The sequence below is a fragment of the Heloderma suspectum genome, chromosome 3 (assembly GCF_057233095.1).
Source record: "Heloderma suspectum isolate Gila_16-S chromosome 3, 16-S_ref, whole genome shotgun sequence".
NCBI lineage: Eukaryota > Metazoa > Chordata > Lepidosauria > Squamata > Helodermatidae > Heloderma > Heloderma suspectum.
The window spans coordinates 304,731,773-304,745,906 of NC_139460.1; the positions used below are offsets into that span (position 1 = coordinate 304,731,773).

Here is a 14,134-nt window from a genome sequence, read left to right on the forward strand (position 1 = left end):
GGGTGACTATGTGAGGGGGATCGTGTGTACCCTCATATTTTTCAGTAATACTGAATGTAGTAATTACATTAATCAGTAATAATGTAGGAGAGAGGAGAGTTACAGACTACATAACTGCAGCACATGCAAATAGCTTCAGGGGACAATTGTTGGCAGGAAAATACAAATCTGGATCCAGACTCACCCTACCTGCCATGCACAAACTCATACTTGAGAAACTAGGGTGGTTTGGAAGGAGGAATTTGATATAAATTTCAGTTTTTCACAAAAGTTTAGGATATAGGCACCACCTTAATTCACAAGGCTCCAGTCCTGTTGTTTTAAGGTTACAGACAGCTTTATTAGAGCTTGTCTACCATTATGACATATTATCAGTAATTCAGTGTGGGAGCTGCTGTAACAAAAATACTGATTGTGTAATTGCTTAAAATAACAGTAATTTCCTTTCTTTATTGCAGTCACCATTATTTCCTGAAAATGAGCTGCCACTCATCCCTAATCCTCAATTTAAAGCAGCAGGTTACTTTAGATAGTTTGATTTTAGCAGAAAGCATAAAACAGTAAAGCAGATTTTTTCCTCTGCTAAGTACAAGTTGTGAAATGTTATAGAGCCAATAAAGGGGGAGGGATTTTCTCCCCTATTTTCTCCTACAGATAATATGCCAATGGCAGCCATACGGCTGCAGCATATGTTTAGTGTTTATTTATTTTTTATTTATTTTATTTTATTTACAATATTTATATACCGCTCCACATCAGAAGATTTCGGAGGGTGAACAACACAGTAAAAGAATAAAACAGCAGGTTAAAAGTGTTAAAACATTTTTAGTTCCATAGCAGCTTTTTTATCTTTCTCCTCTCTCTTCATGTGATAGGTGTAGAAGCTATAAGTCTTACACACACACACACACACACACACACACACACAGGATACGTACCACAGAAATCCACAGCCAGTCAGAAATTCCCTGTAGTGTGTACCTGTGTCAAATATATTTTAGGGTGCAATCCTATGCATGTTTAGACAACAACAAAAATCCGACAACTCCCAGCATTCCCTAACCAGCCATGGCCTGCACCCTTAAAATGTGTTTTAGATGAGGCTGGACTGAATATTGTCTTCCCACCACCACCACTTTCACAGGACCAATTGTCCCCTGAGAAAGTGGAGAGGGGAATATTGGGTCACTATCAAAGCTATGGTTTTCCCAGTAGTAATGTATGGCTGTGAGAGCTGGACTATAAGGAAGGCTGAGCGCCGAAGAATCGATGCGTTTGAACTGTGGTGCTGGAGAAGACTCTTACGAGTCCCCTGGACTGCAAGGAGGTCAAATCAGTCAATCCTAAAGGACATCAACCCTGACTGCTCACTGGAAGGACAGATACTGAAGCTGAAGCTCAAATATCTTGGCCACCTAATGCGAAGGGAAAAGTCACTGGAGAAGACCCTGATGCTGGGAAAGAATGAAGGCAAAAGGAGAAGGGGATGGCAGAGGATGAGATGGCTAGATAGCATCACCGATGCAATGAATATGGACTTGAGCACACTCCGAGAGAGAGCGCAGGACAGGAGGGCCTGGCGTGCTATGGTCCATGGGGTCACGAAGAGTCGGACACGACTTAACGACTGAACAACAACATCACATCACGCTGGCACAACTAGATTTAGTTACAGTGGGGTCTAGGGACAAAAATACTGATTGTGTAAGTGTTAAAAATAGCAGCAATTCCTCTTCTGTATTGCAGCCAATATTATTTCCGCAGAACGAACAGTCACTTATTCTAATCCTCAATTTAAAGCAGCAGGTTAATTTAGACACTTTGATTTTTAGCCAAAATCATAAAACAGTTATTCAAGGTGTGTTTTTTCCTACAAGTAATAGATACAGTAGCAGCCGTAACAGCCTCCTGTTTCCTGCTTGCTGTGACTACTGTGGAATTATTTGTTGGAACAGAAGCGTTGCCACTTGTCATCTGAGCAAATTCTCCCCATCACAGGCTCTTCAGACTTTGCATGCAGACCTGACAATAGCCCTGTTTATGTGTGCTCCCTCACATAATTCCAGTCACAGGAGAGAAAGACCATGCTTGCTGGCCCTGCCGCCACTGTCACATCCCTGTCACCCACCCCATCATCCTCCATGCTAGGGATGGACAAATCTGTCAATTTTGGTTTTTCATTTTCCCGATCTTAAGTTTAGTTCACCTCCAACGTTGAGAATTTCCCCAGGCTTAAGTTCATTTCATCCTGATCTTTGAGATTTAAAAAAAAAAAAAATTTGCATGAAAATTCATTAGCCTTCTTGTGAACTTTTCTCCTAATACATACATTTTTGTATGCATTTTTGCCTAATAGGCACATTTTTGCAAGTAGTTTTACTAATGTAATGCATGCTTGAACATTATTTTCTCTAATATGTACACTGTTGTATGTATTTTTAAATTGCACAACTCCACTGCAAATTTCAGAAAAGTGTGAATTTTATTTATGTTTTATTTTTTTTATTTTTTTATTTTATTTCTATACCACTCAATAGCTGGAGCTCTCTGGGTGGTTCACAAAAATTAAAACCAAAAAGCATTCAGTAAAATATAAAATATAAAAGCATTAAAACCACAATATAACAATACAACCAGAATAAAACCTAGCGGCAATGCAGAGATTTAAAATACAGATTTAAAACAGCAAAGCTAAAAGACTAGAAAGCTAAAATGCTAAAATGCCTGGGAAAATAAAAAGGTCTTCACCTGGCGCCAGAAGGAATACAATGTAGGTGCCAGGCGAACCTTACTAGAGCTCATTCCACAGCCGGGGTGCCACAGCAGAAAAGCCCCTCCACCTAGTAGCCACCCTCCTCACTTCCTTTGGCAGAGGCTCATGGAGATGGACTGCTGAGGATGATCTTAAGGTCCAGGCAGGCACATACCGGAGGAGGCGATCCTTCAGATAACCTGGCTTCAAGTAGTTAAAGGCTTTGAATGTTAATACCAGCACTTTGAATAGGGCCAGAAAATGGACTGGCAGCCAGTGCATTTTGAAGGATAACTGAGTTTCAATTCTCATAGTGGTTTAAAATTGCAAAAATTAAGTAAGTTTGCATTAAAATGTGAACTGAATGAGTTTCTCCCTCATCGCTACTCCATACATTGGAGGGATGAATATCACACTGTGGAGCCTGCTGGACTCATGTGGGCTCCTTGTGCAATTTAGAACCCTGTAGGATCAGGATTCAAAATCGAGCAGTGAGCCTACACGAATCCAGTAGTTGCCCACTGCAGACAATCATCCCTCCAATGTATGGAGGCAATGGGGACATGACAGAGAGGATGGAGCTATTTAGTGCTTCCACACTCTCCCCCAACTCACATAACTGGACTTGCATGAGACAGAGTGCATGAACAGGGCTACTGTAAAGTGTGACTGTCTCAAATATTTTCATCATACAGGTCAAGGAGTTGGATTGGCTGCAGTTCCCTGTCAAGTGTACACTTGGTGCCACATCAGGGTACACGGCTACATAACGTGTGAAACTGTCCAAGGTGAATTTTCAACCAGCTGTTAGCAGAAGTTAGCAGCTGGAATGATCCAGAAAGTGAAGAGCTTGGGAAATTTTAATGAGTCATACTGAGATAGCTCCCTGGCTAAAAAGTGGTGTCATCAATATGCGAGTTACACACAGCTCTACCTCTCGTTCAAATCTTCACCAAAGTTGGCCATAGAATCCCTGTCCAAATGTCTGGAGATGGTGAGTGGCTGGATGGGGAGGAATAAGCTGAAGCTGAACCCTGACAAGACCGAGGTACTTTTGGTGGGAGACAAGAGGAGGTTGGAGGATATTGACCTGGTGTTGAATGGGGTACGGCTACCCTTGAAAGACCAGGTCCGCAGCCTGGGGGCCATTTTAGACTCCCAGCTGTCCATGGAGGCTCAGGTGTCAGCTGTGAGCTGGACAGCGCTGTACAAACTCCATCTGATACGGCAGCTGCCACCCCTACCTTCCTGACCATCTGCTCCCATTGGTAGTACATGCCCTGGTCTCCTCTCATTTAGACTACTGTAATGCGCTCTACATGGGGTTACCCTTGAAGATGGTTCGGAAGCTGCAGCTGGTACAGAGCACAGCAGCTCGCGTGATTAAAGGCAGCCGCCAGTGAGATCACATCACTCCAGTGCTGAAGGAGTTGCGCTAGTTACCAGTGGTTTCTGGGCCAAATTCAAGGTGTTGGTTTTGACCTTTAAAACCCTATATGGTTCTGGCCCAGCCTATCTCAAGGAGCGCCTCCAGCAACACCAGACAGGCCGCTTAACAAGATCAGCCTTGGATGGCCTTCTCTCTGTCCCATCAGCCAGGACAGCTAGACTGGTGAGGACGAGGGAGGGGGCCTTCTCTGTGGTGGCCCCCACTCTGTGGAACTCCCTCCCTATGGACCTCCACCATGCCCCCTCTTTAATGAGCTTCCGCCACGCAATTTTATTGTTTTAACTGTTTTATTGTTGTGCATCGCCCAGGGTGGCTGGGTGACCAGCCAGATGGGCAATTAATAAATATAAATAAATAAATAAATAAATAAATAAATAAGCCAAAAGTATAAAGCAGCAGAGCAAATCAGGCCAAGCTTCTAACAGAATGAAACCCTCTACTACTAAACTTCGTGAACATGATAGTCTTTTATACACAAGAGACCCAAGCTAAAACAAAACTTCTTTGGCTCCACCTGGCCACTAGCCAACATCTCTGCCTCCTTTGTGACCCTTGTTTGTACCCAAGGCTCTCTGATGCATCCAGAGCTGTTATTGTGCCTACCAACTTCTGTAAAACTTTAAGGACAAATTAGTTGTCCTCAGCTTCAAGTCTTGGGCGGACAGTGATCCCCTGTCATCACTATTCCAACATCAGCATTCTGTGCTCCCCTGCCTCTAGCAGTCTTCTGTAACCCCTTTCTTTCTTGGCTCTCTTTGCCCAATGGAAGAGCAGCAGTTTTGATTTTGTGGGCTAATAAGCTCTTGCCATATCGAAAGGCAACTAAAAAAAGAGGACCCACATTCTTTGTTCTACCAACTGAGCTGGATTAATCCGATTATGAAGACTGCCAGCTGTGGAAAACAATGTGTTAGCTCTTTTGTAAAAAAAAATTATTTTCCAAGGCATCTGAGCCAACCACTTCTCTCAAGGGAATATTCATAGTGTCAGAAATTAACATTGCCGACTGGTTAAGAAAATAAAAACCTAAGCTGGTAAGTCAGTGCACTCCAGATGGCTGCATTTGTGAAATAGAGAGGAGTGGGGAAGGTTGGTCCCATAAAAGATTTATCACTTGTACTTCCTTTCTAGCTCTCATGGTAGACATATGCACGTGTTGCTCATGTATAAGGAAATCACACACAGACAGAGTAAGGCCACACCTCTGCCCCCACGCCAACATTGTGTGGCTGGTCTATCCCCACCCCCAGTATCTGTGTCTTGTGGACACCTGAAGAGGAACCACTGTGTGTGTGCAGCTGCTCATGCATAGGGCCTCACGCAGTAGGCTCACGCAGTAGGGATGCAGCTGCTCAAAAATAGGAAGTTCTCCTTCTGGTGTTCACATGGGCACAGAGTTAACCCAGCCATATGATGTGGAGGAGCAGGGCCAGCTGCATGACCCCACTCCTTCCTCTGCACTCAGTCGTCCTACAGGTGAGTAACATGTTCATAGTGGAACGACACATTCAGCATCAAACATGGGATTCCAGTCCTGTGTTTGCTGCCAACATGCAAAGCAGTGGCAATCAGGGATATCTGCATAGAAGTGGCATGGGAACTTTATCATGCTACCCACATACCATCGCACTCCCTGCCAGTGGTCCAACTAGGTAATTTTAGATGGTTGATGTAATGGTCTTACTAGGCGGGGGCAAGGGCAGGCTGTAGACAGCCTTGTGAATTTCTTCAATTGTGAAGAACACACACATACAACTAAGATTTCTCTTCCCTTCCCTCCCACCCCACTGCCATTCCATGGTTTATAATGGCTTCTACATTCCTGATGCATTGGAGCAAAACAACAGCAACAAAACTGTTTGCCAATCCTAGTAAAAGAGAAAGAGCGGGGGAGAGAGAAATACAGCAGCTTTGTGCAGCTTTGCATTTTAATAGCACCATCATGATTACAGGACTAACATCAAGTTTGCCAGACTGGGGGCTGACTTGTTTGCCACTGCTCTCTGGGTCATCATTTTGGGGCACCAGGGCTGTGGGCCCCTAGATTTTGGTCCCAAGGTCCAGCCTGAGCTGCACTACTCAGTATCCCACCCCCACTTCACCCCAGTATTTTTTGCCACAACCTGAGGGGTTCTGAGCCATGTTTGCCAGTCAAGCAGAGGAAAGCAGGCAGAGCCAGGGATTATAGAACAAAACAGGTGAGTGGGCAAAGTTTGAGTAACTCCCCCATCCTGTGGTTGCTTCTCTGTTACAAATGCCTGGCACATCAGTGGCACATCTGACATTGGGATCCTACATGTAATTCTCCCCTCATTCTGTGGGAACTGAAGCAACACACAAATGCCTTAGTTAGCAGGTATTTATTTACTATTTAAAGTTTATGTTTCCATTTAGCAGTTAAAATAACAGACCGCAATCACCACCTTCTCCCTCCTTCCATCCCTTTTCACCTGTGATGGTATCACCCACCTCAATGCAATGAATTTGGAATAGGGATGTACGAGGAAATCATTTCTGTTCATTTTGGACCCGTTTGCACCTCCTGGAACCAAGCGTGGACCTAAACGCAATCTGTGGTCAAATTCTATACATTTCTGAGCTCGTGATGTGATGCGCGGAACAAAGACAAATGCACACTTTGAGCAGCCGATAAACTGAAGATGTGCTCAAGGATCCTTTACACCAGCCTTTCCCAACTTGGTGCCCTCCATATGTGTTGGACTGCAACTCGCATCATTCCCAGGGAGTATGGCCAATAGCTGGGAATGGGAGTTGCAGTGTAACACATCTGGGAACTGCTTTTCATCATGACAATAGGCTGTGGATGCTCAGTCTGCATGGAGAACTTGGCCTCAGACCCCTCTGCTCTGTGGTCGCTCTCTCTCCAAGCCCTTGTCCCACATGCAAATTTGCTGTCCCAACAACAACATTAGAGGATGCGACTTCAGTCCAAATACAAGCATTCACGATTTCTATTAGGACCTGCCATTTTCTTCATCTCCCCTCTTAACAAATATATTGCTTCTCCACTCACCTGTAGAGTTATGTCTCAGGATAAACAGGAACGGTCGGTTAGCCACAAACTGGTGGTGTGATATGCTCATGATGACTGCCAAGTGCATGCCTGCAAGATATGGTCACAAAAACAAAGAAACATGGTCACTGCAAGCAAGGGAAGGAGCTGTACCTCAGTGGTAGAGCACACGTGTTGCATACGGAAGGGCTCCCAGGTTCAGTCCTTGGGATCTCCAGTGGAAATGATCAGGTAGCAGGTGACAGGAAAGACCCTTGCGACCTAGAAGGACAAATAGTCTGACTCTGTATAAGGCAGCTTCATAGGTTAACTTGGTGGAACCACTGGACTAAGCTGGCCCTCAAATGTTAAAATAAGAAGAGCCATACTGGATCAGAACAAAGGCCTACCTAGTCTAGCATTCTGTTCACACAGTGGCCAATCAGCTGCCCACAGGAAGCCCACAAGCAGGACATGAGTGCAACAACACCCTTCTGCCCATGCTCCCCAGCAACTAATGTACATAGGCATACTGCCTCTGATGCTGGAGGTAGCATATAGCCATCATGACTGCCAGAGATGCCATTCTAGGTCACTTCAAAGCCTAAATGGTCCCCTTGCCTTGCCTCAGATCATAACTGGCAGTGGTGCACTCACATTCTAAGGCTGCAACCCTTTGCATACTTCCTAGAGGGTCAATCCCACTGAAATCAGTGGAACTTAGTTCAGAATAAAAGATGCATAATTTCCACTGCCTGGCTGCAATCCTGTGCAAATGTAAATGGGAGTAAGCCTCACTGAACACAGTGAGATTTACTTCTGAGTAAGAATGCACTGTAAAACTCAGGCCAATGCAGGATCAGTTTGGCCCTGTGACTGTCTGTTAATCAAATATTCTCTCAAACATAGCAATTTTCCAACTGAGAAAAAAACAGCCGTTTGAATGTGGGATGTGAATGGCATACCTTAAAAAAAAAAAAAACCTTTATTTTAGCAATAAAAATGATAAGTCAGGGGTGGGCAACTTGCAGCCCTCCATACATTTTGGCCTGCATCTTAGTCCCAGCATTCCTCATCATTGGCTATGTTAACTAGGGCTGTTGGGAGCTGTAGGCCAAAGCATCTGGAGGGCTACAAGTTGGCCAACCTTGTCATAGCTATATGATCCAGCCCAAAATGAAGCATTGTCCTACTGGGCAAGAATCTTTCAGGAAAGAAGGCCTGGAAGATGGGGCAATGCCATGGAGAGCTTTGACAGATGGATGCAATGGTAAAGGAAGGGATTTAAGGAGAGAAAATGTATCCATACAGTAGTCATGGTGAGAAGGTGACCAGATGAACTGGAATTTTAGCCAAGGGGACACAAAGGAAGGGGTTGATTTTTGCTACATGGTATTAGGAGGTGTGACACATCTTGAGCACCCATCTGATACAGGGAGCAGGGGAGACTTGAGAAATCAAAGGTAAAACCAGGGCATCATATCTGATCAACAGCAAGGGTGTTGACCATGAGCAGGGGGAATAATTAAAGAGTGTATACCGATGTTAGGATTGTATTACATCCGGTCCATGTGAGGTCTGCAGTTTGGGTTAGGTTTTCCGGTCCACCATTTGCAAACCCGTGGACTCAGATTATCCCCCCCTCAAAAAAAATACACCAATTTAAGCTAGAGAAGAAGCAACTTTTAAAATAAATGTAGTTGTATGTGCGTGTCAGTGGGGGGCAGTATTCTGTTTGTTGGCAGTAACATAGTGGGCACGCACGTGTGTGTGCGTGTGTGTGTGTGTGTGTGTGTCTTAGAATGAAGTCTCTGTGTTGGTGCATAGTGTTGACAATCTCCCAGTGTTCTCTGGGAGATTGCCTGAGTGTCTTTCAAAGATGAAGGGAAAGGGCTCTTTCCTTGAAAGACACAGGCAGTCTCCAAGTCAACGAACTTAGGGGAATGCCCATGAAAGGACCTCAGGTCTTTTTATGGATATAGGAGGTCCACCAACAGAGAGACTTCATTCTAATCCCCCACACACACTCCCTCACAAAGCTCACTATGTTACTGCTAGGGATGTTGTGGGAGTCTGAGATAGGGGTGGAGTCCAGTGGACTCCTCCCCACTCAGCCTCCTGGATCCCAGTCCACAGACAGTCGCCATTTGTCACTCAGCGAGCAGTATTCAGCCACCCGATCCCTTGGCAAGCTGCCATTTATGAAAAAATGGCAGCTTGGGCTTCTCTGTAAATGTAATGTTGTGTAAATGGCAGCTGTAAAGAGGCCATTTACACAACATTACAGGTGAACAGGGGCAGGCAGTGGTTCGGCAAATGGGTGGCAAGCACAGACAAAAGTGAGACCATCCATCCCTAGTTACTGCCGGTAAGATGAATACTGCCCCCCACACGCATACAACTAAATTTTGGAAACTGGAAATTGCAGGTGGGGGGAAATTCCATGCCTGCGGAATCCACTTGACCTTCAGATTCTGGTCTAGTGTGGAATTTGCAGACTGGGTTACAAGAAATCCAGGCTCAGTTGAGTCTGTTGCGGATTTCTCTGGCATCCCTAGGACTGCAGGGCTTGGGAAGAAAGATATGCAGTTCAGTGTTGGACTTATGAACCCAAGTGAGCTATGAAATTTTATGTGTCCCATAGAATTTTATGGAGCTAGAGCTCTGTATTTTATAGATAAGTATCATTTTGAAACAAGCTACATTTCTTAAGCCGTGAGCTGCCTGGAAAGGACAGGAGAGCCTGACATGTCTAAAGGTATGATCTTCTGGCTGAAGAAGAAATGTTTTTCCAAGGTGAGAATGCTACCAGCAGTAGTAAAAGCTAGGGCTGGATACTGGGGCATCCTGCAGTTCAGGGCATCCCTGAATGACCATCCAGAGAGTGGGAGGTGATAAGGGCATCAGAACAGCAGAAGCAAACTCTATATTATTCCTGCAGTTATGATGGTGCTATGATTTCAGTGAGTTTCAAATGCAAAACAGTACCTGTTCAGAGTATTATTATTTTAAAAAATTGGGGTTGGCAAAAAGTTTTGTGGCTGTCCTAACATGTCAGGAATGTAGAAACTGTTGGAAAGAATCATAGAATCATAGAATAGTAGGGTTGGAAGGGGCCTACAAGGCCATCGAGTCCAACCCCCTGCTCAATGCAGGAATCCAAGTCAGCGCATCCCTGACAGGTGGCTGAAAGCATGGAATGGCAGCTGAAATGGGGAGAAGAGAAATGTCAGTTGTGTGCTTAGCAACTGAGGAAATGCACATGCCCATCTAAAGCCCACCCCCATAATTGTATTAAGTCCAGGGTCTAAAATTACCTAGCTGCACCACTGTCTAACAGTGGCTGGGTGCACCACACAGAAGCCAAGACCTAGTTGGGACTCCTTTATTCCAGGCTACTGCAACCACAGACGCTGTATCCCTCTGCTTTTGACACATTCAGCCCCTCCTGTTGGATCTCTGCAGAGAAACCAGCTGCTGAGTGAAGATTTTAAAAGTCGGTTCATACGTGCATGGACTTTGCTTGATTTCTACACTTGATTGCTTGATAAGTGGCAGATGAGCCATAGAATCATAGAATAGTAGGGTTGGAAGGGGCCTACAAGGCCATTGAGTCCAACCCCCTGCTCAGTGCAGGAATCCAAGTCAGAATGCAGGAATCCAAGCCAGAATGCAGGAATCCAAGTCAAGGAGGTTACTCCCTTAAAAAGCATTATGTGAGCTGATATGAACATCGGTCTAGCCATCTATTAGCACATTTTTACCCCCACTCTTCAGGCAGAAGGGCTCCTAGAGCAGTTTGCAGATCAATAAATTAAACACACACACACACACACACACACACACACACAAGACATTCCCTGCCTGCAGGCTTTCAGTCTAAAATTCACAACACAAAGAAAAAAGGAATGGGAAGGGGGAAGGAGAAAAGCAAATACAGATCAAAAGCAAACCATGTTCTATCTGTTGTCCAACATCTGTGGTAACCCATTCACATATGCAGCTGTTTGCATGTGCTTGTAGTCATCCAGTGATGAATATGGACATGAACTACTTTCAATGGCATGGTAATGATTTGTGTACAGCTGCCACTGAGTACAGGTTTCCAGAAAATACAGGAAAGGGGGAAGGCATGAAGGATCTCTGGGACTTTGCAAGGATAAAATGGACTCACTCTTCAAATGACAAATGTTTGGGAGGTAAATGGCCAATGTGTGGGGGAAATAGTTTTCAAGATGCAGAAGGGAATGTTCCCCCTCTACAACAGAGGTCCCCAACACGGCGCCCATAGGTTCCACGGCACCTGCAGGGAGCTCTAACAGCACCCATGAAGCTCTTCGCTCCCTGCCCCCTTCAAAACATTTTTTTAAATAAAAACCTTGAAAAATGTTAGGGCAGTCTTCTTTTTCTTCCTTTCCAGCCTTGCCTATTGCTATCTCCTCCCACCCCACCAACAAACACACACACCCCTCTTTGGTTCAGTGTTTCTCCCCCTCTTAGCCTCTAATCTTGATCTTTCTCTTCCCCTTTGCCTTCTTGTTTTCCCCTCCTTCTCAGCCTCTGGCTTTTCTATTTCTCTCCCCACCTATTTACCTTGCTGTTTCTCCCCCACTCCACCCCAGCCTTGCTCTTCCCTCTACCCCTTTGCATTGCTATTTCCTCCTCCCGCCCAGCCTCTAGCCAAGTCTCCATGGCAGCCATTATGTGACTAGCCACATCCTCCATGGGAGCCATTTTGTGGTGGTGCCCACAGCAGTTTCAAATTCCCAAATGTGCCCACGGGTCCAAAAAAGTTGGGGATCCCTGCTCTACAAAATAATAACCATATAGACAACATCTTTGACATCATTGGGGGTTGGACTCGATGGTCTTATAGGCCCCTTTCAACCCTACTATTCTATGATTCTATGTGGCCAATGCATTGTGAATACCTAAAATACAAAATGGCCAAAAAAGACCCAGTCAAGTAAGGGCCCATGTTGGCCATATCAAAAAATAGTAAGAAGAACTAAGCTGCTACATGGAAGTTCCTTCACCCAAAGAACATTGGTTATTGGGTGGATTAAAAATACTTGCTTAAACTGTTTGCAGTCTGCAGAGCTTTCTTCCATCCCATCAGCTTATGGGATATTCTAGCAGCAAAAGCATTTTAGAATCTACTTCATTCACCCGCCACATAGCAGCTGTACATCAGTTTCATGGCCAAAAGGGACACTCATGGTGATGTAACACGGTTTTATACTTTTTTTACAAAGAAGATTTCTTATATTAGATTAAACCCCCATGTGCCATCAGTTCAGTATCCAAAATACAACGCAGAAGAGAAACGGATGTTAAATCCTCTTAAATGCCTTTCATTTTTCAGATCACCTACAGTTCCAAATGAGCTCTTAGCAAGTGGAAAATGAGTTACTCCAGTCTTCCCCCACCCTTTAGTTACAAATCATCAAAAGGCAATTGAGCCATTACTGGGAAATCCTTATACGCTACACCGTTGTTTTATAATATGGTATGTTCTTTAGGGATTTAGCAAAAGCTATCAAGCATAATAACCTGCTAGAGATGCACTGAGCTGAAGAAGTTGAAATCTCAAGATACAGCTCTCCATTTTGAAACTCGTTTGAAGGACATATTTCTGATGATATTCACTTTTAACTATAGTTATTACCTTCCCTGCAGGCATTTATCAAACCAAAAGTTTAAAATGGGATGTGTAAATGGCAAAATGTGTTAAAGAAAAGTGGTTTAAAAATCCGCTTGCTTTTCTTTTAAGGCACGACGATACTAGTGGATTGCACTATTAAAAGAAAAGAAAACCAGTGTCTAATCAGTTTCCCATGAACTAATAATCTGCAACGTGACTTTATAAATTGCTCCACTCCTCATGCTGCTTGTATACAAAGATGCAGTACAAAAATGATCAGCAACGCAGGCACACCACAGACTAGGGGTGCTTCCAGATGAAGCTTTTATTCTGCCATCGCCCTGCATCATTCACAGAATTTGCAGGAGGAAAACAAAAGGCCAGCATCAAGGGTAGGCATGATTCACTACCTGCTGAGGGCCCACATTCCAGCAGGAACCTACGAAAAAGAGCCTCCTGAACTTCCTCTTCCCCTTCACCTTTGCAACCTCCTTGTTCACCTGCCTCTTACTCTGGCCTGGACAACGGTGGTGGTGAGAAGGGGGAGCAGCAGATGCCACTTCCTACTTGCTCAGTGGCTCTTTGCCTGTCAAGCGAGCAAGTGGTAGTGATGAGGAGGAGAAGGAGGAGCAAGAATGGCTGGTGGCTAAGGCAGTGAGAAGGGAGGGGGAGGGGCCCATTCAGGGTGTCTTGCCCAATGACCCACAAAGACATGGAGCAGGGGCCAGATGTCATCATCTTCCATTCATAACCATCCCATGTTCTCCCACCACTTTCCCCATCTTTTGTCCCCTTACTGCAGAAAATAATTGTTAAGGTGAAAAAGATGGAATGACTGCCTGAGGACTGAGATCTGTGAGAGGGGCCCTCCTCTGCAACCCACCAGTGCGAGACATAAACTATGGTGGGACGTGGGAGAGGGCCTTCTCTGCGGTGGCACCCCAGTTGTGGAATGCCCTCTCCTTGGAGGCCTGATTGGCGCAGACGTTGGTCTCATTTCAGCACCAGGTAAAAACATGGCTTCTAACCAAAGCCTGTGAAGGCTAAATACATTCCCTAAAGTAGCATACTATTTTAACTGTTTTATTGTTTTCGATTTTGATTGGTATTAGCTTGTTTAATGGTTTAATATGTTTTTAGGTGTTTAAGGATGCAGTCCTATCAGGATAGGCAGCCATCTCCAAACTCAGAGACGACCGCCTATCCAATGCAGGGCAGAAGAAGCACAGAGTGGATCATTCCCTCCGCGCTTCAGCCACCCTGCATTTGCGGCTA

General features: G+C 44.8%; 2 protein-coding genes across 6 annotated transcripts in view; both read right to left on the reverse strand.

Moving 5' to 3' along the window:
* SERPINI2 (serpin family I member 2) overlaps positions 1-14,134 on the reverse strand; it is an 86,197-nt gene that overhangs the window by 7,800 nt on the left and 64,263 nt on the right. For all 5 annotated transcript variants that reach the window (XM_084847446.1, XM_084847447.1, XM_084847443.1 and 2 more), the window contains one exon: positions 7,237-7,326. In XM_084847446.1, coding sequence (XP_084703572.1) covers positions 7,237-7,326 — 90 coding nt within the window. The remainder of the gene's footprint in view (positions 1-7,236; positions 7,327-14,134) is intronic.
* WDR49 (WD repeat domain 49) overlaps positions 1-14,134 on the reverse strand; it is a 275,211-nt gene that overhangs the window by 7,799 nt on the left and 253,278 nt on the right. The window contains exon 24 of the mRNA XM_084847441.1: positions 7,237-7,326. The gene's annotated coding sequence lies outside the window, so the exon portion shown is untranslated. The remainder of the gene's footprint in view (positions 1-7,236; positions 7,327-14,134) is intronic.